Source organism: Chrysemys picta, chromosome 7 (assembly GCF_011386835.1).
Source record: "Chrysemys picta bellii isolate R12L10 chromosome 7, ASM1138683v2, whole genome shotgun sequence".
NCBI classification, from domain to species: domain Eukaryota; kingdom Metazoa; phylum Chordata; order Testudines; family Emydidae; genus Chrysemys; species Chrysemys picta.
In genome coordinates this window covers 32100750-32127155 of record NC_088797.1, presented here as the reverse complement: position 1 = coordinate 32127155, position 26406 = coordinate 32100750, and the positions used below count along the sequence as shown (strand labels likewise).

At 48.2% G+C, this 26406-nt stretch overlaps 3 protein-coding genes across 12 annotated transcripts in view; 1 reads left to right on the top strand and 2 right to left on the bottom strand.

Annotated features, from left to right (window-relative positions):
* The window catches only part of DPF2 (double PHD fingers 2), a 118508-nt gene extending 102948 nt beyond the window's left edge, over window positions 1-15560 (top strand). Inside the window, exon 12 of one of the 2 annotated variants that reach the window (XM_065553016.1) lies at window positions 15431-15560. In XM_065553016.1, the coding sequence (XP_065409088.1) occupies window positions 15431-15435 (5 nt within the window). In that variant the 3' untranslated portion in view covers window positions 15436-15560. The remainder of the gene's footprint in view (window positions 1-15430) is intronic. The other variant, XM_065553017.1, reaches the window with a different exon arrangement.
* LOC101933753 (solute carrier family 22 member 6-A-like) lies at window positions 7-25880 on the bottom strand. Of its 6 annotated transcripts, XM_042849701.2 has the most exons (11): window positions 25411-25880; window positions 19523-19810; window positions 16482-16585; window positions 15467-15621; window positions 11864-12032; window positions 11147-11270; window positions 6900-7015; window positions 6414-6628; window positions 5419-5527; window positions 2256-2459; window positions 7-599 (listed from the first exon to the last, which is right to left on the bottom strand). In XM_042849701.2, the coding sequence occupies exons 2-11, from the start codon at window positions 19736-19738 to the stop codon at window positions 512-514; spliced, it is 1500 nt and encodes a 499-aa protein (XP_042705635.2). In that variant the 5' UTR covers window positions 19739-19810; window positions 25411-25880; the 3' UTR covers window positions 7-511. The 6 variants fall into 6 exon arrangements, with proteins under 6 accessions (XP_042705635.2, XP_005307934.2, XP_008177900.2 ...); XM_005307877.4 differs by lacking the exon at window positions 25411-25880 and having other exon boundaries at window positions 19523-20064; XM_008179678.4 differs by lacking the exon at window positions 25411-25880 and having other exon boundaries at window positions 346-599; window positions 2399-2459; window positions 19523-20064.
* The window catches only part of LOC101930964 (solute carrier family 22 member 6-B-like), a 13566-nt gene continuing 13017 nt past the window's right edge, over window positions 25858-26406 (bottom strand). For all 4 annotated transcript variants that reach the window (XM_065553011.1, XM_005307865.5, XM_065553010.1 and 1 more), the window contains one exon: window positions 25858-26125. In XM_065553011.1, the coding sequence (XP_065409083.1) occupies window positions 26035-26125 (91 nt within the window). In that variant the 3' untranslated portion in view covers window positions 25858-26034. The remainder of the gene's footprint in view (window positions 26126-26406) is intronic.

The window sequence follows — 26406 nt, the reverse complement described above, 5'->3', positions numbered from 1 at the left end:
CCATCCACAGCCATTAGATTTATAGGGTGAGTTTTCCATAAAACACAGCTGTTGATGAGATTTGGGTTGGGAACCAACTTATTGTCAGATGGCAGGAGGTCGAGTGTTAATCAGCTGTAGTGGAAAGGGAGGGAGTCTTCTAACAGTGCAGACCTGTGTGTTTGTTGCGAGTGTGTGAGAACGTCTGCCTGAGTGAATGAGTGTGTATGTGTGAGAGGGTGTGAATGGGACTGGGTGTATGCATGAGTGTAAGTGTGAACACGCACACGAGTCAGTGTACGTGTATATATGAGTGCGAGTATCTGAGTGTGCGCACACGCGCGTGTGTGAGAGATATGTCAAAGATTGAGGAATCTGCCATTTATTTGTTATGACTCCCCTGCAACCTCTCTCTGCTCTGCAGCACTGCACAGAGCCAGGCCCTGTGAGTGTACTGCCGTGTACAGAAACATGGGTGACACTTTGAGCAGAGGACTACCTAACCCAAGGGGCCCCCTCTTGCATCACACCATCAGGCTTCCTGCAGCATTGATGGCCCCATTGTCTGCAGAAGAATCTTCTCCTTTTGCTCGTCATTCTTTAGGTCTCTGGCCCTTTCCCTTTAATAAAAAAAAAGAGAGAGAGAGAGAGACAAATAAATATTGAGCCAGATCCTCAGCTGTTTTGAATTGGCCTAAGGCCACAGGGCCGGATTAACCTTTTGTGGGCCTGGTGCCAAACATATCTGTGGGCCCCCATGGAGGCAATGGAGCATGGCGCGGGAAGGTCAGTCCCCAGAGCGAGGAGCCAGCCAGAGCAATGGGGCATGGCATAGCATGACAGGAGCAGCCCTGCTCCGCCCAATGCGAGGGCACTATTTACAAACCGGCAGTTGCCAGACGCACAGTGGCCTGCCCGGCCGTGTGCTGCCAGCGTGCTCCTTCCCCTTGGGGGTGGGCCCATGCCACACCACACAGCCCCCCCCCGCCCAACACCCCCGACTCCCTATGGCCAGAGGCCCCCTGGACCCACTATGCCCAGCACCCCCCCAGACCCACTCACAAATGCACAGCGCCTTGCACAACACTACCCCTGACCACAGCCCCACCACAATTGCTCAGCACCCCCCATAGAACCCCCCCAGTGCCCCGACACACACAGATCCTCCCCGCCCCCTCACAGCCTAGCACCCCCCCATACGCCCCACAGACCCACTCACTGGCCCTGCTGGGAGGTGACTGTGTCTGCGGGGCTGAGCCAGCAGCGCAGCCAGGGCCGGTCCTAGGGCCGGGAATCGCTCCGGCCCCTCGGAAGTGGCGCAATCAGCCAGGCCAGGAGCTGCCCCAGCCGGGATCCCTCCAGACGCTCTTGCCTGGAGGGGCCCAGCCAAGCCCTCCGCACTGTCTCCCCCCCACACCCGGCTGAGGCTGGCCAGGCTTCTGCACCAGTCCCAGGCGACTCAGCTCTGGGGAGACAGGTGGGGCCTCACAGATGGTAGGAAGCAGAGACTGCCCAGAGCTGGAGGTGCACTGGGGTCCAGCCAGGGGGCTGAGAGGAGATGGGGGTGGGGCCAGGCGGCGGAGAGGAGTCCTCGGCCAGCCAGCGGGAAGGCTGAGAGGAGCAAGCGGTGGGCAGGGGGAGCAGCAGGGTCTCCGGGCACAGTGCAAGCGGAACAGGCTAGGGTCCCTTCTGAGCATGGGCTCAGCTCCATGGAGCCACTGGAGCCATTGTAAACCTGGCACTGGTGACTTCAGTGGAGCTATGTCTGATTTTCACCAGCTGGGGATCTGGCCCAATGACTCCAACTGAGCAACACCTATTTACACCACCTGGGAATCTGGCCTCATTCACTTCAGTGGCACTACAGCCAATTTACACCAGCTGGGGATATGGATGTGTTGACTCCAGTTGCGCTCTGGCTTATTTACCCACCCTAACTGAGACCAGGCCTCCATTGGGTCAGGTGCTGGACAGACATGTAATAGGAGACAGTCCCTGCCCTAAGGATCTTATGATCTAAAAAGGAAGAACAGACAAAGAGTGGGAGGGGAAACAGAAGCACAGAGTGACGGAAGTGAAACCCAGTCTCCTGACTCTCAGTCCAGCACTAGTCCGTGCTGCTGTTAAGGTGGGAGGTGTCAGTTCTCTTACTATAGTGTAGTTATATTGAATCCAAGGCAGTTTCTGCCCATTTATACACGAGAGAGAGAGAGAGATGGCTCAGACTAACTACTGTAGGAGAGGACACAATCAAAATGAAGTGAAAGTGGACTAACCCTCTCTCCACTTCTTCTATGGTGTCCGGCAATGGCACATTGAGAGTCTCTGGCAGGAATATAGCAGCGATGCCTGAGATTATAGGAGCTGTCCCATATATAATTGGTGGGAAGTATGGGAAATATTCCCCTGTCACCCTTACCACCGGAGCTACTATGCCGCCCACGCGAGCCATGGTGCTTCCAAGCCCCATGCCGGTCTGTCTGCAAGTGTAGAAAAACACCTTTAAAAAAGAAATCATAAAATCATGATAATATTGGACTGATTCTGGAAAAGACCAGATTCAATCTGCCCATGGACTTTTTTCTCCCCTTGGTCTGCTCAGAAATGGCCTTTGATCAGAACCGGCTTTCCTTATTTCTACAGCTAGTTAGGAACTTCCCTTCAACAGGAAATGCCATTTCTGCAAAAGCGAATTTTTCTGTGGGAAAAAGGTCATATTTTTGCCAATTTAAAAAAAAATTCTGTCAGGGTGGGGAGGGATCAAAACTAAACCATTTGGGTTGACTTTAATCTTTGAGGCTATCCCCAAACTGAGGTCAGGACTCACTGTGACAGGAAGGCTGATGCTGTACAATAGGATTATAGTCTCTAAATGCCTAGGTCGGGAGAAGTTATCTCCTAGTAGAGATGCATCCTTTGAGGCATCAGAAAAAAGGCAAATGAGAGATCCAAGGGCTCGGAATTGGAGCTAGACCACCAATTCAAACTTGAAACAAGGTGCACATTTTTAACAGGGAGAAAGTTTTGAAAATGGGACCTAGGTCATTCAGAAAATGTTACTTTAGGCCTAAGAATAGAACTGAGGGAAAAATTTCCACTGGAACAGTTTTCCATCAGAAAATGCTGATTCAACAAAAATGAAAATTTTCATGGGAACATAATGATTTCGTCAAAATTTTCAATGAAAAATGATTGAAACATTCCATTTCAGTGAGGTCAAAGGGCTTTGTTGTTTTTCTTTTTGCCCTGATGGGGCCTTGGGAGCCCAAAGATGGGAACAGGAAAAGCCTTACATTGGGGGTGGGGGAGGGCGAAGGTTGATCGGCTCACCTATTTCCCTCCCCCGGCCAATAGAAGGAAAGAAACCTCCTCCCCCCAAGGTGCGTTCTTTACCTAATCAGATATACGGAAAGTGCAGGGCTTGGAAATATTGAACGGACTTTATCAAAATGGTCAATAGGAACTTACTGAAATGATAACTGATTTATCATTTTGATTATTATATTAATCAATAAGATGAAATTAAATAAGGACAAGTACAAAGTACTAGTGTCATGGGACATGCCTGCCTTGTAGCACCCCATGCTGCTTGAGTGTGGTGCTGCAAGCACTCTCTGCCTCAGTTTCCTCCTCCTCTGTCTTTCCTGGAGGTTCACATGGCTCAGCCCTCTGGCTGGCTCACTCAGGGTTCAATCGTCCCTTGAGGTAACAAAAGTTCAAACACAATCAAAAGTTCTTTGTCCCCACTTGGGCTCCCCTTCAGCCCACCCATCAGACTCAGTTCCCAATCCTTTCTGGGTTACCCTTCGGTCTCTGTCTTTGGCTGTGGGACACAGCCTGGACTCCTTCCCTGGAACCTTTCACAATCTCCTTCAGACCCTTGTTCAGGGCCTTCCACAGAGTCCTTCCAACATCTGACCAGGACCAGCTAAGGCCGGGGCTAGCTAATCTGGCACACGTGTGGGTGAGCTCAATTACCCTTAAAGGGCCAGGTGATCTGTGACAACTGCATGTAAGAAGGAAAAATCAAAAGCAGAAATACAAAATGATGAATAGCTGGCTAGGTGGTCGTATTGCTGAAAACGATCTGAGGGTTATAGTGGATCACATGTTGAATATGCATCAACAGTGACATGGTGTTGTGAAAAAGGCCACTGTGATTCTGGGATGTATTAACAGGACTGTTGTATGTAAGGAACAGGAGGCAATTGTTCCACTCTACTCGGCACTGGTGATGCCTCAGCTGGAGTGCTGTGTCTTGGAGAGAGTCCAGAGGAGACCTACAAAAATGATCAGTGGTTTAGAAAACCTGACCTATGAGGAAAGGTGGATAGAACTGGGCATGTTTAGTCTAGAGAAGACTACAGGGGAGCGGGAAAAACACATAAGTCTTCAAATATGTAAATAGTTATTATAAAGAGGATGATCAATTGTTCTCCATGTCCACCAAGGTTAGGACAAGAAGGAATCAGTTTAGTTTGCAGCATGGGAGATTCAGGTTGGCTTTTAGGAAAAAACTTTCAAACTCTAAGGATAGGAACAGGTTACCAAGGGAAGCTGTGGAATCCTCGTTCTTCATGTTTTTTTAAGAACAGTTAGACCAGGGGTCGGCAACCTTTCAGAAGGGGTGTGCCGAGTCTTCATTTATTCACTCTAATTTAAGGTTTCGCATGCCAGTAATAATTTTAACATTTTTAGAAGGTCTCTTTTTATAAGTCTGTATATAACTAAACTATTGTTGTATGTAAAGTAAATAAGGTTTTTAAAATATTTAAGAAGCTTCATTTAAAATTAAATTAAAATGCAGAGCCCCCTGGACCGGTGGCCAGGACCCAGGCCGTTTGAGTGCCACTGAAAATCAGCTTGCGTGCCGCCTTTGGCACGCGTGCCATAGGTTGCCTACCCCTGAGTTAGACAAATATCTGTCAGGGGTGTGTAGGTATACTTAATTCTGCCTCAGCATGGGGGGATAGACTAGATGACCTCTTGAGGTCCCTTCCAGCTCTACATTTCTATGATTCAATGGTTTATATAATATAATGTGATACAATAGTTGAAATGATAAATCAGTTACTGTTTTGATAAGTCCTTATTGAAATGTTTTATAGAGTTTAAGGTCCAAAGGGATCAGTAGCTCTTCTAGTCTGACCTCCGGTATAACATGAGTTGTTACATTTCATCCAGTTACCCCTGTGTTGAACCCAATAACCTGGGTTTCAATAAGGTTGTTCAGATATTTCTGAAATGAAATTTTTTGGAATTTTCATCTCACCAGAAATTTTAAAATGTTGGAACTTCTTTTAGAATGGAATTTTGGAGCTCTGGTTCCAGCCGTGCCTGAGGAGCCCTGTGGTTCCGAGCTCTGACCCCCTGACTTGAGTAATGCATTGGGTAGATTTTCATCTAACGCAGAAATAGATGAGTTGCTGCAGTAGGTACCTGATGACTGTTGGGTACAGCTCGCCGGTGTAGAGGTACAAACAGTTAAAGGAAGAGGCTAAGCATCCTTTTCCAAGCACTGCCAGGGATGTACGTAAGGCCTTCAGCTCTTGTGGGGGGACATAAAAAGATGAGAGTTAATGGTCAGTGCTGGTAGCAGTCATGAGTGGGGATCAGTTGCTGACACAGTCCTGGCCAAGACTGGTCACTCAGTGCCTACAATATGTATCCGAGATACAGCCAGAGTAACACTATGAGCTATAAAAGAGATGTCTACATTAGGGATGGTCAGAAATTTTCCATCAAAACTGTTTTTTTGATGGAAAATTGGGATTTTCAACCAAACGAAGTTTTCACAGAGTGTGTCTGCCTCCCGCAGATAATATCATTTGAAAAATGAATACCCGAAAGTTAAAATATTTTGATGCTATTGTAGTGCCACATGGGAGTGTAGTTCAGTTGCCTCTTGTACCCATTCTCCTTTGTGGGCCTGGCTCCCTGATTGGACAACATCTCCCATGATACTCCTATTCTGCTCCCGAGGGTATCACTCCCTCTGCCACTTCAAGTGGACGTGGGGCCATAGGTCAGGGTTGGGCTGTGGGGGTCGAGGTTGGGTCATGCAGTGGTGTGTTGTGGAGGGGAGGCATAGCTGTGGGGAGGTAAGGCCCAAGGGGTCAGTTTTGGCTATGGGGGTAAGGCCGTGGAGAGGACTTTGGCTGTGGGGGTGGGGTTCAGCCAAAGATGCAGGGCCATGGTGTGAGGTTGGATTGTGGGGGTGGGGCCATGAGTCAGGGGAGGCCTCTGTGGCGGGGTATTGGGTCAGGGGAGGCTCCTGGTGGTATGGCCATAAGGGTGGATTTGGGCTCTGAGGACTGTGGCCAGGGGGAGATCATCTTGGGAGTAGACTGTCCCATGTCATGGTATGACTAGGGTCCCAGGTAATTTTAATTCAGCCCCGTCCCTCCCCTGGCTGCTGCACCCTGAATGCCCACCTCGTGGCACAAATATGTTGGCCAGGATCGCCAGCCCTGCCAGGATGACGGAAGCTGCCTGGGTGAAGCGCCGGCCGATGAAGCTCATCCCGATGGCAGCGCCCAGCTTGGCCGGGATGTCAATGGAGCCAAAAGCCACCTGGATGAGATAAATGTTGAAGCCGAAGTGCTGCAGGTCCATGGCCAAGCCATAGAAGGCAAAGCTGGTGGCAAACCTGTGAATGGTCATTGGAGGGGGGGATGTAAGTATACAGTGGGGCCAGATTTATCCCTGGTGTAACTAACTCAGATGGGAAAAGGGACAGCGGGATCTTGACTGGCCACATGTTTTTACCTCCAATGAATCATGGTCGGCATTGGGGTCTGCACTGACTCTGAGGAGAGGGTGCCCCCTACTGAGCTCCCCACTCCTCTCCCGGCAGCACAGCACCCCCTAGTACTGCACTGGGGCCTCGGGGTTAGAAAGAAAGAATAGAGCACACCTACCAGACACTAGATATGCAGCAGGATATCCTGCGTACGTTGGGTGTGCGGACCAAACTGTACAACGTGTAGGAAGATTGCGCCAAGGCCATTTCCTTCTGCATGTTGGATTTCAAGACCTAGGGAGAAGAGACAGTAGGAAAAATAATTCTGATGTATTATCCTGCTGCACCCTCCTCATTGTGCTTAGCACATTTGATATGCTCCACTGGAGAAAATGAGGCCAGATCCTCAGCTGGTATAAACCAGCTGTTGTGCTATTGAAGTCAATTGACAATGAAGCTGAGGATCTGGCCCATAGGGTACAGCAGAAATATGTGGTGAGGGGAGGCAAAGATGCGCGATGCGAATGATTAGAGCTCTGGAGAGACTCTCATGAGACTGAAAGGATTGGGAATGTTTACCACAGCAAGAGGGGACCCGATAAAGGGCTACAAAATAACGGACAGGATAAAGAATAGTCTGCCAGCGTTTGAGATAGGATGAGAACCCAGAAGTCCTGAATCCCAGTTCCTAGCTCTAACCAGTAGGCATCGCTTCCCTCCCAAAGTTGGGAATGGAACCCAGGAATCCTGAGTCCCAGCCTCCTCCAGCTCTAACCGCTAAACCCTGCTCTTCTCCCAGAGCCTGGAATGGGACTCCATGCTAGTTACTATCAGAGACAGGATACTGGGTTACACAGATCACTGGTCTAATCCAGTCAGGCAATTCCTGTGACGATCACTCCCCAAGGCACAGGAGCTGTTTTAAAATGTTTGCACCATTCCATTTAGAGGAAACAAAAGCAGACCAGGAATGTGGGTAAGCTCAGCACAGAAGAAAACATACAACCAATCCTGCATCCCCCTCTAGTGACCATCCGAGAGCTATCGCTTGGCTACAGGAGCTGGCACAACACTGCCGTGATCCTAACGCAGACTTAAGAGAAAAGCAGAACACAGACTTTCCTGATTTTTAAAAATATGTTCATCCAGTTATATATGAACATAGATAAATACAGATAGAGGGGTCTGTATGCAAATAGATCGGATCACTTCATCCACCACTGAAATGCTCTGGGTTGGAAAGCAGAAGCTGTTTAACAGCTCATAATAATGCTACTCAACCTTAGGACAGAAGATGAAGATAATTTGACTTCAGTGGGTTTTCCTGGGGCATTAGTCCTGAGAAATTTGGTCCGAAGCGTTAAAGCTGAAATTCTCCCTTGTGCTCTAGCCTAGATGCCCCTGAAGTGAGGGCAGCTTTATCCCTGGGGTAACTAACCTCATTTGGAAAAGGGCCCAAGGACCTTAACTGACCACATATTTCCACCTCCAGTGAATCATGGTGGGTCACTGGGGTCAGCACTGACTGTGAGGGGACAGCGCTTCCTGCTGGGCCCCCCATCTTACTCCTTGTAACACAGTGTTCCCTAGCATGGCACTGGGGCATCAGGGCTACCATGGATTCCAAGGAGAGAGTGTCCCCTGCTCAGCCCCCCACCTCATAAGCCATTGTCTTAACATCATAGAACTGTTAGCATTGAAACACACTGCAATCTATTGTGAAATACAAGTAGCATAGTTTGTACCCAAAGGTATTTGTGTCCTTGTTTATCTTTGAAAAACAAGCAGCTGAGTTCATGAAAGGGCAGGAATTATTAATCTTAGTTCAGTCCATTGGCGTGAGCATCAGAATTCTTATTCATGCTAAGACCTCACAGTCTTATCTTTCTGCACATCTTAATAGGTTTACTTTTGCAAAATGAAACTGCTTCTTTCTGTACGTCAGAATCATGGGACTTTACCAGGCATATCAATGACAATGATTTTCAGGTTGGAAAAACAACAGACTCTTGTACTTTGGAATGAATTAGAAATCAGAAATCAGGCACAAAAGGCGAACAAATTTGTAGTCTGATTGTGATCACTGGACTAGGGCCAGAATTTAAGCATCATTGGAAGCATGCTAGATTTATATCATCCATATATTAAATTAATGTCAGCAAATATCCCAGATCAGTAAGTGTGGTTATTCAGATGACCTTGAGAGCTTGTATTTGGATATGGCTAGAGGGGTTATTGGGCTCAATACAGAAGTAACTTGATGAAATTCTGTGGCCTGAAATATATGGCATGTCTAGCTAGATGATCTGGTGGTTCCTTGTTTTGGCCTTAAAATCTATGAATGATGATTTGAGGGCTGGAAAGAATGCCTTAGAGTGAGTGACTGAAAGCGCTCAATCTGTTTATCTTATCAGCAGGAAGATCAAGAGGTGACCTGATTACAGTGTATAATCCTGGGAAGAAAATATCAAGTATTAAAGGACTCTCAAGAAAGTGAAAGGCAGACCATGAACCAGTGGCTGGAAGCTGAAGCCAGACAAATTCAAATTAGAAATAAAGCACAAATTTTTAACATGGAAGGTGACTAACCAATCCATTGAAACAAACTCCCAAGAGAAGTGGTGCATTCCCTATCTCTTGATGTCATCAAATCAAGACTATCTGCCTTCCTGGAAGATGCTTTAGTCAAACACAAGTTACTGGGCTCAATACAGTAGTAACTGGGTGAAATTCTATGGCCTGTGTTATGCAGGAGGTCAAACTAACGGTCTAATGGCCTTAAAATCCATGAGTCCATGGACCAGCTTCTCAGCTGATATAAATCGACATAGCTACATTAACTATGCTGATTTAAACTAGCTGAGGACCTGGCTGCCACAGCCTAAATGTATTGGATGACACAGTTTGAGGGGTGTATTCTGCTCTCAGTTGCACCAGTGTATATTTGGAATAACTCTTTTGACTCTGGATTTACAGCAGGGTAAACAAAAACATCATCTGGCTCACAGTGTATTGCAGAATCTCCAACACTCCTCCCAAGGTGAAATTAATTCCTGTGCAGCACAAAACTTATGTACCAGTTGTTACATTTAAGTCCTTAAAATCGTAGTTTAGATGGGATTTAAGTGCTGCACAGGACTTGTGCTAACTCAGGGATGAATTTCACCTTAATATAATCTCTGCATAGCCATCAAATGTTGTGCAGCTCCACAATGAAATTTTATGCATGTTATTTAAATGCCAGGGTGATGTTTATCCCAATGGACTTCTAGATCCCAGTTCTCTTGGGACAAATTTCAAGGAGGATTGTCTTGTTCACTCTCTCTCTCTCTCTACTAGGTAAGATTTGACCTGAGCCAATGGCATGCATGAGAAAACTGCCAAAGAGCTGAGTGGCAAACAGTTTTCCGATCCCAGGAAAATTTTGGAGAGCTCAAATTTTTCTGATCCCAAATCAGCAAGAGAAGACAGCCTCAAAAATTTGCACAAATTGACAGTATGAAAAAAAAATTGAGTTTGAATCAATTGAAACATTATTTTGACATTTTCAAAATGTTTTATTTCAATTTTGACATTTTTTCTATTTAAATTTTTAAACTATAATTAGCAAAAAAAAATGTTGAAACTGAAAATATTGAATTTTCCTTTTAAAAAATGTTTGAAATGGGAATTTTGAAACTTTTTTCCAAAAACTTTTCAAAATGAGAAATTTGTTGATTTTCCAATAAAAATAAGTTTAATTGGAAAATTCCTGACCAATTCTACTGCTAAATGCATGAGTATCATGCAATGATGCATGAATAGATCCGGACAGAAAATGTGGGAGTTTTTTCCCATGCAAAATTTCAAATTTTCAGTGAAAATTCAAATACTGAAAGAGATTAGAAATGGAAATATTTCTGTTTGGGAATGCTGCCATGGTGCCTCATGGGAGTTGTAATTCAGGTGTCTCATGCTCCCATTCTCCTCTACAGGCCAGGCTCCCTGGTTGGACTATATCTCCCATGATGCACCATCTTGGAGAGATGAGGTGGTGCATCCTGGGCACTTCTGACCCTCGCGCACAGGGCCGGCTCCAGGCACCAGCTTGGCAAGCAGGTGCTTGGGGCAGCCACTCCGGAGAGGGGTGGCAGGTCCAGCTATTCGGCGGCAATTCAGCGGACGGTCCCTCACTCCCACTCCGAGCGAAGGACCTTCCGCCGAATTGCCGCCGCAGATCACGATCGCGGCTTTTTTTTTTTTTTTTTGGCTGCTTGGGGCGGCCAAAACCCTGGAGCCAGCCCTGCTCGCGCATCATGCAGTTCCGAGGGCCAGCTGAAAGCCTACACATCACTTAGGTCCTCACGGGTTCCATCCTTATTGCACATAAGATATGATTATCTCTGGTTTCTTTTGATGGTGCAACAATTCCATTCATCTCCTTACCTCAGTATCAAGCTTGTCTCCTTCTTCTTTTTTTCTATTTATCTGAGCAACTTTCTTAAGCACCTGCACTGCTCGGTCCGGTTTTCCTGATAGAACCAGCCAGCGAGCGGACTCTGCAAACCACCTGCAAAATGAGCAGCAATGCCAAGAAACAATGGAGTGCTTCCTTCTTTCCAGTTGGGGTCTCTTTGTAGGAATTTGCAGCTCATGGGAATTAGGGACATTCAGCCGTGGGTAGAGCTAAGAGCTTGTGGGGCAGATTGTGAGAAGAAGTTACACTGCTGCAAACATAGAGGAGCTCTACCAAGTTGTTGTTGTTTCCATTATAGTAGGACCTACAGCTCCCAGCTGAATTTGAGCCTCTACAGTACTAGCCCTTAAACATATGTATTTTCTGCGGTGACAGGTACAAATGACTGCCTTGGATCCAAAGACAGTCACAGACCTTGGTAAAGCCAGTGGGCGTGCCAAGCACATTCTTTCAGGACCATCAAGCTCCTTTAGGTAGTAAAGACAGCTGCAAACAATGGGGTCACTAGGCTGCGTAACAGATCACAGCTAAATCAGATGGGAATACAGACTGAGACGCAGGGCTTGTTTCAGCTCAGCCCAATGAGTATTAGATCGTGTATGCTTCCTGCAGCCCCCACGCTTGAGCCCTGTGTCTAAGAGTGAGATCAGAATCTAGCCCTGTGAACCTATCAACAATGCACTTACCAGGAGTAGAGAAAGAAGATGAAGAAGGGCATTGATGCGGTGAATTGTAACCAGCGCCAGTCCGGGAGGGCATATGCCAAGCCTGCAAGAATAATCTGCCCAGTGGTAGCGCAGTATCCCACCACTGTGCCGGCTATGGTCCGTACATTGGTTGGCACCCACTCAACAACTGGAAAGGAAGCCACCCACGCCAGAGGGGTTAATACTAGAGCTGGGGAAATGTTTTGGAGACATAGTTTATTTACTGAAAAATGCAGGTTCAGGTTGACCAAAACTATTTGCAAATTCGGTTTGAGTTCAGCAAATAGCTTTGCGCCCTGCCCCACCAAAAATATTTTTTTTTTTTGAAAAAGTCAAAATGTTTTGTTTCAACTCTTTGTTTTGAAACAAGGTTTTGTTTAGTATCAGGTTTTGTTTAGAAATTTAGCTAGATTTATTTTAAAAAAGCCTCAACATGTGTAATAAAAATCCAGAAATGCACAAAATGAAAAACCAAAAAGCTCCCACCTCCCCAAAAAAATTGTTTTTAGTTGAACACAGCATTTCATTTGATCCAAAATGAATTTTTGTTTTTCATTTCGGTGAGAAAAACAGACAAATTTCTATTTTGTGTCAACCTGAAACAATGTAAAAAGATATTTTTGGTTCAGCCACTGAACCAAACTATCAATTATTCCTACAGTTCTAGTTAATACGCTGCACAAGCGAACAGGTTTTGGAGGCATGTGGGAATGTTTCCGTGGGCTTGGATTCAGATCTCAGTGGTGCCACCTAATCTGTGAGGGGCTTTGCTGTCCTTCGGGGTTAAAAATGATGCTGAGCTATGAATGTGAGGCAGTGGTGGCCAGTGGTTAAGGTACTAGACTGGTATTCAAGGCACTGGTGTTCCATTACTGGATCTGCCACGGAATTTCTCCATGAACTTGGGCAAGACACTTTCTGTTTCCTCTATTCCTTATTTGTATTTTAGTAGCACTTAGGTTATGTCTACACTACACAGTGTTTAGCGACATGGCTGTGTTGCCACAGCCGTGCTGCTAAAAGTCGTGTAGTGTAGCCACTGTTTGTTGGCTCTCTTGCTGATTAAAAAAAACCTCTATCCCCAATGAGTGGCGTTTGCGCTGTCGTCAGGAGAGTGCTCCTGCCAACAACGCGCTGTTCACACTGATGCTTGTTGCAGCAAAACTTGTCTTTTGGAGAGCAGGGGGGCGGGGGGTTAGTGCCTCTGAAAGACAAAAGTTTTGTCGTTCAATTGCCAGTATAGACATAGCCTTAGGAATCATGCACCAGAACCCCATTGTGCTAGGCGCTGTATACACCCACAACAAAGAGATGAGTTTAAAATAAAAGACAAGAGACAACAGTTGGATGCAGAAAGACAGATGGGGAGGGACACCAAGAAACAATGAGACTGTGCTGGTCAGCACAGTAGGCAGTGGTCTAGTACACCACGCTTTGTCTCCTACTCCACTTTCCCACCCTTTGTGTATTTTAAACCATAAACTCTTCAAGACAGGAATTGTTGCTCACTATGTGAATGGACCAGGTCCAGCACAATGGATGCCCTGATCTTGACTGGGGTCTGTGCAGCACCAGGCACAATGCAGGCCCCAATCTCAATCAGGGGCTGTCAGCACCCAGCACAATGGGGGCGCTGATCTTGGGGTCTATTTAGTGCCTGGCACAATGGGGACCCCAATTTCAGTCAGAACTTCTAGGTGCTACCATAACAATTACTGTTTTAGAACCGTTAATATTAGAAAGAACCGACTCAAACCCTCACCCACAATTCCAAAACAAACTTTTTTTTAACATGTCCTTAATTGCAAAGTATTATTATTGTAATCCAGTGATGCTATAGTGCCGGGCAGGGGCGGCTCTAGCTTTTTTGCTACCCCAAGCACGGCAGGCAGGCTGCCTTTGGCGGCTTGCCTGCGGGAGGTCCGCCGGTCCTGCGGATTCAGTGTACCTGCTGCTGAATTGCCGCCAAATCCGCGGGACCGGTGGACCTCCTGCAGGCATGCCGTCGAAGGCTGCCGCCCCTCACAAGGACCAGCAGGGCGCCCCCCCGCAGCTTGCTGCCCCAGGCACGCGCTTGGAGCGCTGGTGCCTGGAGCCGCCGCTGATGCCGGGCTCCCTCTGAGACACCCTCCTGACTCGGGCTGAATATAAGCAGAAGTGATGCATGCAAACGCAGGGATAAATATTTGTATGCTGGGGCCAGATCAAAACCAACAAGAGCAGGAAAACAGCATCCAAAAATGAAAACCAGGCATTTGAGGGCAGGGGTGGCTGCAAAGCAATGCTGGGAGTTCTGTATAACAATGCACCATTAGCCCGTGTAACTCACTGTCATAAGTTCACCTTGAGGCTGAGACCTTAGCAGCATTCAAAAGAGGAATCAGATATTTGCCTGGAAAACAAGAACATTGAGAATCCCAAAAGAAAAAAAGTAGGTTACTTAGGAACCCTCTTTTTGGTCTGTGTTTGAGCAGCGCCTAGCACAATGGGGTGCTGGTCCATGAGTGGGGCTCCTAGGTGCTACTGCAATATGAATAATAATAACCGGGGTCCTAGGATACGCAATTATAATGTGATCTGTTCTGAGCGGGTATAGAGAAAACGGTGATAAAAATACCAGCCCCTCATCTGCATTGCCATTGATAGCTCAGGTGCTAAAAGAAAAGTGGGGGATTGTTAGATCACTCACACTGCATACCAGGGATGTGTGTCTTGCCTTCTGGCTGGGCTGGGTCATGAAAAGTAGGACAGCAGCTCCACAGCTCTCCCAGTTAATGAGGGCTGCTGGGGCTTGAGAGGTAGGTTGGCCTCTCAGGGGGACTCGAGCTTGGTTCGGTTCCTGGCTCTAGCACAGGATCCCTGTGTGATGGTGGGAAAATCAAACCCCTCTGAGCCTCCGTTTATAAAATGGGGACAATAATTCTTCCTTTGACTATTATAAGCTCTCTGGGGCCGGGTCAGTCTCACTATGTGCACATGTACCCTAGAGCTGCGTGCATGGATCTCTATAGGCTGAGCTAAAGAACTCATTAGCTTGGAGGTTCTCTGGGTCAATTCCCAGCCCCAAGTCACTAAGATGGTGGCTGTCCATTAAGCAGGGCTCTGTGGCCAGAGCAGAGTTATATCCTCTGTGCAGCAGACACAGGGGAGGTAGATATCCAGCGCCTTGCACAATGGGGACCAGATCTCAGGGCTGCTAGATGTTACTGTAATATTAATACTGCACACACTGTAATGAGCCCCTGATTTTACTTAGTGCCTCTGGGTGCTATTGTAATACTACTAATAACCTGTACTAATAACCTGTCCAATGTAATGTGGCCCTGATCTTCGTAAGGGCCTGTAGGTGCTCCTGTAATATTACTAATATGCACACTATACTGGGTCATCAAGGTGCTACTGTAATACTACTACTCCTAATTATGCACACACCAGAATGGAGCTTCTAGGTGCTACTGTAATACCAGAAATAACGTGCACATTGTGTTGGAGTCTCCTAGGAGCAACTGTAATGCAGGTAATTATAACCAGGTCGAATTTTCCCAGGCTAAAAACAAGGAGCAGTGGAAGAAGGTCTCTTACCCAGTGACATACAGTTGAGGATGATCCCAGAAAGGGCCATCCCGACCAGGAAGCGGAAGATGCAGTATGCGGTGAAATTGGGCGAGAAGGCGGTGCAGGTGCCCGAGACAGCCATCTGCAGGTAAGACCAGCTCAGGAGAGCCTTCCGCCCGAACCTGTGGCACAGGAAGGCATGTTAATAGCTGTGCTGGGGTCTGGTGACTGATAGAATCCTGTATATGCAGAGCCCTGTGGATAGGTGGGGACAGCACTGATGCGACCACACCTGGCAATCTGCATTCCGTCCTGGGCACGTGGATACAGATTATCTATTTTATCTAATCTAATCTCTGTGTGTTCCAGGTGCTCAGAGGAGAGCAAGCACAAATGACCAGGGCTCTGGAGGGACTGACCCACAAGGCAAGGCTATAAATGAGTTAAATGCGGCTATGCAATGACTACAAGGGGATGTGGATCACCATCTCCAGTGTAGGGGAAAGGGTAAACTGCAAGCACTGAGTGGAGTTGCTTTCTAAGGGCTACTGCAGCTTGAAATCAATGGGAGTCGTGCCTGTGACTTCAATGGGCAAACAATCATGCAGGGAGAGGGAATGCAACTAGAAGGAAGAGGATGAACATAAGCAAAGGAAAATGTAGCAACTGCCAGGCCGTGGGTCAGACCCTCAGCTGGTATGAATGGGCCTCATCCAATGCCCATTGAATACAATAGAAAAATGCTTGTTGGCACCAATGAGTGGTGCCAATTTACACCAGCGAGGAATCTGGCCCCACTGACTCCAGGGGAGTGATGCTGATTTACACCAGCTGGGGATCTGGACACACGAGGCTATTAGACTGGGATTATTCTAGCCCATGGGTAAACCTCATCTCTGAAGTCAAAATTTAACTATTCAGTTCACTGCCAGGACTTTTGCCCCTAGCCCCAGCAGATACCATTCACCTCACGGCTGCTGCTTTCTGTGCCCCTGCAGCTGCTCTCAGAGCGGGGAGAAGGAAGAGCCTTTCAAAGACCCACCTGTCTGCTAAGCTTCCAAACACAAGCGCTCCCACCAGCACCCCAGCCATGTAAATTGACTGAGCCATCTGTCCGAGTGTCCGCAGGTTACACACCAGGTCCCACTGCAGGCGGGAGAGGAAAGGGGGTCAAGACATTGTCATAAGCTGCTCATACCCACACCAGGAGGAAACAGCCAATGTTATGGATGGGGGGGGAGTATTTAACTTAGCAGACAAAGATATAATGGAGAGCTGGGGTGGCTGGTCACTAGGGGCTAAGCCAGTGGTTCTCAAACTTTTGCACTGATGACCCCTTTCACACAGCAAACCTCTGAGTACGACCACCTCCCCTTATAAATTAAAAACACTTTTTTATATTTAACACTATTATAAATGCTGGAGGCGAAGTGGGGTTTAGGGTGGAGGCTGACAGCTCATGACCCCCCATATAATAACCTCGCAACCCCCTTAGGGGTCCCGACCCCCAGTTTGAGAACCCCTGGGTTAAGGGGAATTATCCCCAGCAGTTCTGTAATGACTGTATTAGGCAGTTGATGGACTTCAGGGTGCAGTACTGCTTGCTGCCAGTGGGAGGTGGAATGTCTCAGGCTGCAGGTAGCAAAAGGAGGAGGCATAGAGCAAGAGGTCACGAGGGCTGCTGCCTCTGCTTCTGCAGCCCCACCAATAGCTTTGAGCACCAGAAATCCTTGAAGCAGAGGAAAGGTGGCCTAGTGATAATGGGCTGGCCTGGGACTCAGGAGAGTTGGGTTCTGGTGTAGGCTCTCCTGCTGACCTGCTGTGTGATCTTGCGTAAATTGTTTCCCCTCCCACCCACTGTCTGTTTAGATTGTTGGCTCTTCAGGGTAGGGACTGTTTCTTTCACTGTGTCTCTGCAGTGCCTGGCACAATGGGGGCCTCCATCTCAGTCAGGGTCTGTGCAGTACCTGGCACAATAGGGGCCCTGATCTTAGTTGGGGTCTCGAGGCACTACAGATATTTTAATAACAATCATGATTTTATTGGCACCAGGATTTGGCCATTGCATTTGGTAAATAAGGTTACATTTAAAATAAAATTAATCCCTGCTTTGTATTTATACTTTTTAAAAAATTGCAAGTAAATATTTAACTAACCAACAATCTGAGAATTGTCAAGGGCAGGGAACTTTCTCTGTGTGCAGTCCTGCAGCTCAGCATTAGTTAAACAAGCAAACAGTACTTTGCTGTGTCAGTGGATTTGTTAACGGGGTGGCTCGCAGCTTGTATGAGGTCACATGTGTGAGTGATCTAACGACTGGTGGATATTTAAATAAATGACCATCTCAGTATTGGGTATTTACTATTATGCAGCTGCATGGTGTGGCCTAGTAGTTACAGCAAAGCATTGAGGGTCAGAATTCCAATCTGTGGAATTACGTGTATTGGTTAAAGGAAGGACTGGGCATAAGGACTCCTGGGTTTTAGTCTGTGCGCTTGTGGAGGAGTGGGGTCTAGTAGGATAGAGCAGGGGGGGTGGGAGGCAGGATTGTTGGGTGTGGAGGAGAGTGGGGTGGGAGGAGAGTGGGGTCTAGTGGTTAAACAGAGACTGGGCATCAGGTTTCCTGGGTTCTGCTCCTGGCACTTGGAAGGAGAATGTTCTAGTGCTTGGAGCACTAGGACTGGGATTCCTGGGTTCTATGACAGCTTGTGTGATTCTAGGGGTTACAGGAGTAGGACTGAAAGCCTAGGACTCCTGGGTTCTGTAGCCAGCTCTATGGTTGACACAATTGTGACCTTGGGCAAGTCATGTCACCACCCTGTGCCTCAGTTTCCCCATCTGTAAAATGGAGTTAATGATACTACTACACACTTAGCTCACAGCAATGGATGCAAGTTTGTAAAGCTCTTTGAATCATGGGAAGGGCTGAGTTTTATTATACCCAGTTCCAGCCATTTCTTACCATCTGGCAAACAGTTACCAGAATGTAACCTTTGACAATCTGAATGTTCCTTCCCAGGACAAATTGTCCGTAAATAATAGGAGCAGAAGGCATGGAGACCTACAGTGACTCATCATATAGAACATTATTATTTTCTGTTCTAGCAGCAGGTAGAAGCTCCAGCAACATGCAAACACAGTAAAAGATAGCCTCCACCCTTAAGGGTTTACATTCCAAATAGACGCAGGTGGGAGAAAGGAAGAATTATCCATGTTTTACCGATATGAGAATGTGAGGGACAGAGAGATGAAGAGATTGCTGGGTGCAGACCTAGTCACCCCATCTCACAAAAGATATTGCAGAACTAAAAGGACAACAAGAATGACCAAGAGCTTGAGAAACTCTCTTGTGGAGAGAGATTGAAAGGACTCCTTGCAAAGGAGATGAATTCGAGGGGACAGGATAAAAGTCTATAAAACAATGGGTGGGAGAGAGGCAGCAGATCAGGAGCATCTATTCTTCCTGTCTGTCTCATAACAAGGGGATGTTCAATGACATTAAAAGATGGGAGTTCAAAACCGATGAGAGGAAATACACTTTTTCACATGATGTGGGATTAGCCTGTGGAACTCACTGCCACATGAAGTCATTGAGGGGAAGAAGTTAACAAGATTGAAAGAGGGATTAGACATTTATATGGATATCAAAAACATCCAGAGTAATCATAACAACAACAACAACAAGGCTTCTGGGAGGGATATTAAACCTGGTACTTCAGGGCTTGAGTCGATTTCCAACTACTAAAGATCAGGATGAGACCTATGTATGGGACAGGTTATTTTACATGGGGTTACTGCAGGGTTCTTACACCTGTCTCTGAAGCATCTGGTGCTGGCCATTGTCCAAAACAGGAGACTGGGCTGAATGGGCCTTGGGTCTGATCCAGTTGGGCAAATCCCGTAATTTGCCTAAGGTGACAGAGTAGGAATGGTTCAGAGACAGGAATTGAACCCAAGTCACAGTTCACTGCCTGGACCACACTTCCTCCTGCTCCTGTGCAATCAGATGTAAATATTGATCAATAACACCCAAGCAATGCAGGGTTTCTCTGAGCACGGTGAGTGCTTTAGGCCCTTCCTTACCTCCATAATGATGGTGTTGGTGAAGATGCTCTTGTCGTAGGTCCACCCATCCGTGCATGGCTCTGTTTCCATCTCTGTCTCGTTCGTGACGGTGGCATTGGGATTTAGGAGCTGCCACTGGGTGGTGATGAACCGGCGACACTTCTCCGGCTCCCAGTCCCCATCCATGGGGATGGAGATCCTCAAGAGATCTTTGGTGCTCAGCCTTTGAGTCATGTTTGTACCACCTGTGCTGTTGGCAGTGACACGGATCTGGCAGTGGTGTCCTGGGACAGCAGCAGAAAAATTCTGCAGGAGGTTATGAGAGGCTGTCATTAAAACAGGGATAACAAGCAAAGCGACATGGATGATTTGAAAGCGGCCCATGCCGCCAATGCTGTCTAGGAGTTCGGCAAAACTCATGATGAACAGATCCACCGTTAACTCGCCTCCTGAGGACTTAAATGAGTTTCAAAAACAGAGCTGCATTTGGAAAGAGTACCTCCTACAAAAGTTCCAGCTCTCTTTAGAGATCTGTCAAAGCACGACAGCTATAGCCAGCCGCTTCCTACAGGAGAAAAGCAAAACTTGGACGGCTGCATGGGAAAGTTTAGTCTCATTGTCTCAGAAAAAAGTTCCCTTTATCACAACCCCACTAAATTCTTGCCTATAACGTTGAAACTGCTATCAATCTGGCATCCACCCCAAGATCTGGGGTCTCAGCGGGGATCCCAGTCTGTTGGAAGAAGATCTGAGCAACCTGTGGTGTGAACTTGGATCACCTCAGTTGGACTGTTTCGTTTTGGGATGCTGGAAACTGTGCATGTGTAGTGGTGGTAATGGGGGGGAGGGGGAGGGAGTAATATATTTAGCCTTAGGAAACTGATTGGGTTAAATGGGTGCTTGTGTGGGTTATGTAAGCCATAATCATCTTACTTGGGTTAAGGTTCTACTCTGGGTTTGAAGGATTAGCTTGAAGGGAAAGGGAGACAAAATCTACTGATTCAGTAAATGTGGGACAAAGGGCAGTGTTTGGAAGGTATTAGGCCTCCAGTACACAAGGGCACCAAGCCTGCTTTGCACTGGTTAATTATTGGCATTACAGTTAGAGGCTCCAACTCAGACCATTGTTCCATTGTATCAGGCACTGCACAGACCCCAACTGAGATGGGCCCATTCTGACAGGCACTGCACAGACCCTGACCAAGATCTGGGCCCCCATTGTGCTGGGTGCTGAAAAGATGACTCATGGGACCAAATCCTGAGCTGGAGTAAATCAACATGGCTCCACTGAAGACACTAGGTTTATGTCAGCTGAGGCTCTAACTCCGTATGCACTTCATCGAAGCTGGCTGGTGACGGAGGAGAGCTGGGGTCCATGTGGAGGCAAATTGCTGGATAAAGACAGGGTAGAAACAGTGCATAAATCCATGGGAGAGAGGGGAGGACGACGAGAATGGCTGGGGGAAAAGGTTAAGGAAGTGCCTGGAGTGCTGGCTTAGGGAAAGCAGACCTGGCTTCTATCCCTGGTTCTGCTGCTGGGCAATTCACTTCTTTTCATTATCTGTTTAAACTGTGACGGGGCTGCCTCATTGTTTGTCTGCTCTTAGATTGGAAGCTCTTTGGAGCAGGAACCATCTCTTTGTTCTGTGTTTGTCTAATGCAATGGTTTTAAAACTTTTTTTTTTGGCGACCCAGTTGAAGAAAATTGTTGATGCCCGCGACCCAACAGAGCTGGGGACGAGGGTTTGGGGTGTGGAGGGGCTCAGGCCTGGGGCAGAAGGTTTGGGTGCAGGGGTGAGGGCTGTGGGGTGGGGCTGGGAATGAGGGGTTCAGGGTGCGGGAGGGGATCAGGGCTCTGGGCTGTGGGTGCAGGCTGTGGGGTGGGGCCAGGGATGAGGGGTTTGGGGTACAGGAAGTAGGTTGGGGGGGCTCAGGGCTGGGGCAGGGGATTGGGGCACAGGGTTGGGGTGCGGGCTTACCTCGTGTGATTCCTGGTCAGCGGTGCAGCGGGGATGTTAAGGCAGGCTTCTTGCCTCTCCTGGCACCGTGGACCGCGCTGTGCCCTGGAAGCGGCCAGCAGCAGGTCCGGCTCCTAGGCGGAGGCGTGCAAGCAGCTCCGCATGGCTCTTGCCCGCAGGCACCCCCTCCAGCTCCCATTGGCTGGTTCCCAGCCAATGGGAGTGTGGAGCCGGTGCTTGGGGCGGGGGCAGCACGCAGAGCCCCGTGGCCCCCCTGCCTAGGAGCCGGACCTGCTGCTGGCCGCTTCCAGGGCGCAGCACGGTGTCAGAACAGATAGGCACTAGCCTGCCTTAGCCGGGCTGTACCGCTGATGGGACTTTTAATGGCCCAGTCGGCAGTGCTGACCAGAGCTGCCACAACCCAGTGCCTTACATTCCGCGACCCTGTACTGGGTCACGACCCGCAGTTTGAAAACCACTGGTCTAGTGCATAACATAATGGGCTCCTGGTCTGTTGCTGATGCTCCTCAGCCCTACCACAATAGAAATAAATACAAATAATAAATAATGTTGCAATCCTGATCTTGGTTGTGTCTTCTAGGTACTACTATAATACACACAGTACTGAAGAATAATAGTAATAGTCCTGGGTAACAACATCAGGAGAGAGTAAAAGCCAGTCCAGCAAGTAGATATCCTTTGATGTAGTCAGTTATCCACAAGAGATGTTGGTATCTGGGACAAAATTCACCATTGGAGTAATTGCCGGGGAGTTGGTGTGCTGTGAATGCAGTGTTTTTTCCTAAGCATGATTGTCTTACTCTTACCATCTCCTTGTGTAATTATGATTTGTAGTACAGCAGTGCCTAAAGACCCCATTGTGCCAGGCACTTCGCGGACCCTGACCAAGAGTGGGGCCCTTGCAGGTGCTGGGCACTGCAAAGACCTGACAGATATCGCGCTCCATTGTGCTAGATTTTGACTGAGGTCAGGGCCCCATTGTGCCATGTGCTGCAAAGACCCTGACCAAGATCAAGGCCTTGTTATGCCAGATGCTGCCAGAAACCAGCTGATACTATCTGAGATCAGGGCCGGCTTTAGGCCGATTTGCCCGATTCCCTGGAATCGGGCCCCGCATCAGCGCCTTTTTAATTTTTACTCACCTGGTGGCACTTTGGGTCTTCGGCGGCATTTCGGCGACGGGTCCTTCACTCGCTCCGGGTCGTCGGTGGCATTTCAGCGGCGGGTCCTTGAGTGCCGCCGAAGACCCGGAGCGAGTGAAGGACCCGCTGCCGAAGTGCCGCCGCAGACCTGGAGCGCCGCCGGGTGAGTACGGATCGGCCCCACACTTGCTAAAGCCGGCCCTGTCTGAGATGCAGGCCCTGCCATGCTGGGTGCTACACAGACCCTAACTGAGATCAGGGTCCCATTGTGCCGGGCACACTTGGTAAGAGACAGCCCTTGGTCTGAAGAACTCACAATGTAAATAGACAAAGGAAGGTTTATTAACCCTCTTTTCCAGATGAAGAAACTGGGGTACTAAGGCCCAGAGTTTTAAAGGTATCTCGGAGTTGCTCCCCTCAGCATTTCAAGTGACTTAAATCATTTAGTCTCATTTTCAAAAGGGAATTAGGCACTCAAGAGCTCAAGTCTCTATGGAAGTCACGGGGACTCAGGCTCGTAAGTGTTTGAGTCACATCTGGAAACGGGACTTAACTTCCTATGCAACTTATGAGCTTTTGCTACCCTCTGTGACTTGTCCGAGGTCACACACAGCGTCTTTGGGGAGGCAGGAATTGACCCCCCCAAAGGTCCAATCCAGAGCTGCAACTGAAACACCTGCCATTTTTCCTGCCCAGTAGCCAGGGCCGGTGCAAGGAAGTTTCACGCTCTAGGCGAAACTTCCACCTTGCGCTCCTCCCCCCCCAGTCCTGCGGCAGCTCCCCGCCCTGAGGCGTCCCCCCCGCCCTAAGGCGCCCCCCCCATGGCAGCTCCCCTCCCCAGGTAGCTGTGTGGCAGCTCCCCACCCCAGCTCACCTCTGTGCCGCCTCTTCCCCGAGCACGCCGCCCCCACTCTAATTCTCCTCCCCTCCCAGGCTTGTGGTGCCAAACAGCTGATTGGCGCCGCAAGCCTGGGAGGCGGGAGAAGTGGAGCAGTGTTGGCGTGCTCAGGAAGGGGGCGTAGCAGAGGTGAGCTGAGGTGGGGAGCCCTGCGGCAGCTCCCCCCCCGCCCTGAGGCACCCCCGCAGCAGCTCCTCCCCCCCCACCCCGGCCCGGGAGCTGTGCGACATCTCCCCACACCAGCTCACCTCTGCTCCACCTCCTCCCCGAGCATGCCGCTCCCGCTCTAATTCTCCTCCCAGGCTTGTGGCGCCAAACTGCTGATTGGCACGTCAAGCCTGGGAGGCGGGAGAAGAGGAGCGGCGACCGCACGCTCGGGGAGGAACGCTGTAAAAAAAAAAAAATTGGGGGCACCGCTTTTTGGCGCCCCCAAATCTTGACGCCCTAGGCAACCGCCTAGTTTGCCTTAATGGTAGCACCAGCCCTGCCTGTAGCATGTTCTTTGGTGGAAGCCGTTGTTGTCTCTTGTCCTATGCTAAGACTGTAAGTTCTTTGTAGCAAGGAATGTCTCATTTATTCCACATTCCTAGTGCAGTGGGGCCCTGATCTCTGACTGGGGCCTCACGTTGTTATGATACTAATAGTGCAGTGGGACAAGCATTTGGGATGCAGTTGACATGTGAGTAAAGTGGTTGTGCTGTTCCCCTGGGAGTTGTGGGTTCAATTCCCTGCGTTTCCCCCAAATATCAAAATTTTCCCCTGGAACCACCCCCATTTCTGACCCACTCTAGCAATGATGCCAGCACAGGTATTTTTTTAAAGGGCGTTTTTTAGAAGCAATGTGGTCTAGTGAATAAGGCACTCACCTAGGTTATAGTCCCAGCTCTGCCATTGGCCTGGTGTGTGACCTTGGGTGAGTCACTTCCTCTTTCTGTACCTTTGTTTCCCCTCCCACCCGTTGTCTGTTTAGATTGTGAGCTCTCTGGGGCAAAGGCTGGCCCTAGCTATGTGTATGTGTAACCAATGGGGCCCTTCTTGTTAGGGCCTTTGAGCCCTCCTCTAATATGAATAACTTTGTCTCACGTATGACTCTAAAATAACATCGCCATGAAAAAGCCCTGGCTGAAGGTATTGAAAACATGGTCACCTTGACTTTGAGTGACATCTATATCTCAAGAGGGTGGGGATTATTTGTGGGTGTGGCTTGATTGTGGACCAGGCTAAGCACTTCCTTTTTGGACCCGCATTTGTTCTTCCCCTGCCTTTCCCTATGGGTCTGATGCAAATTGTCAGCCTGGGAAACTTGAGTCTGTGAGATACATGAACTACTGTTTGATAAGCTCTCTCATTGCATGGCAGCACGGCCCTGGACTGTAACGTGTTTCTACCATACTCAGAACTCCTTTGTGCAGAACCTCCTCTAAACAGGTATGTTTTTATGCATATTTCAGTAACAATAAGACGTCACAATCCCACTGTGTAGGGTGCTGTCCCTGCCCTGAAAATCCTGTAATCTAAATAGACAAAGTGTGGGAGGGGAAACTGAGGCATGGAGTGGGGAAGTGACTTGCAGAGTGTAGTATACAGGAATAGGGCAGAATTAACTAGTCTGTGATCCCTCTAAAGGCTTTCGCTGGGTTCTGTATTTTCAAAGCCACTCAGAGCAATGGTATCTAAGTAGCTAGGCTTTGAATGACTTCATGTACTAAAGAGAAGAGCTGGGTGAGAATTTTCTGTGGGAAATTGCCAATTTGTCAAAACCAAAACTTTTTGGTTTCTACCAAAGTTTTGTCGGGAGGGTTTCTCAGGTCCAGGATAGAATTGCTGATCAAAATGAGAGAGTGAGCGAGGCCCACCCCAGAAAAGCCCGATGGCCAGGGTACTCACCTGTCATGAGGAGTCAGGATCAAGTCCCTGTAGAGAGTGAGAAGCACTGACTTGCTAGCCTGGTTGTTAGGGAACTTGGTTGGGGTGCAGAAGAACAAGGTTTAGGTTGCTACTTTGCCTGAGCTATTGGCTCTTCTGGGATGGAGCTCTCTGTTTTCATGAAACGTTTTAAAAGGTCTTGGTTTTGTTCTGATATGAAACCTCTGACATGATTGTGCTAAACAGAATTCCTGGTTTCTGGCTAACCCTATTAAATAGACACAGTTATTTGGGACCCAACTGGACCAGTGCGGTTTGTTCACACTGGTTTTGCTGTGGGAAGAGCAATAGACACAAGTCCAATGTCAGTAGTTGAGCCAGGATCAGAATCCAGGTTGTCTGACTCCCAGCCCAATGCTGTGTCCAGTCTTAAACTGCCGCCTCATGTTAGCAGCTATGGCTTGTACCTTTTGGAGGCACAGTTGACTTTATTCGCTTTGCTGAAAGTGGATACAAAAGGCTGACATGATGTCTCATGAATACGCCTTCCACAGAAGCAATCTCTGACCCTAGCCGGTAAAACATGAGGGTGTTTGATTTTAATCTAATTGGTATCAAGACCTAAAGTCTGTTTAGTTTCTCTTCTTAAATGATTTCCTTGAGTGGTTCCAATCTGGAGGCTTTCAGCGGAAACTTGTCTTTCCGTCCTACATCTGTAATCACTCTGGACCTTCTCCTATAAGGGAATAAGAAGAGACCACGTGACTATATATCAACGCTGCATTTCTTTTAATCTTTTCATCACAGCAAGTCATGACTCTATAAAAAGGGATTAGCTAAACCTCCCAATAGCTCTGTGAATTACACTATCCCCCTTTTACCTCTTCTCCCCCCCACCCATAATGCATCATGGACTCAGCCTAGAGGCCCTGGGGTTGTGGCCCCCAGGAGAGCAAAGAACAGGTGTCAATGGGTCAAGATCACCTTCTCCTTCCCATGTAGGAGTCAGGGTCTTGG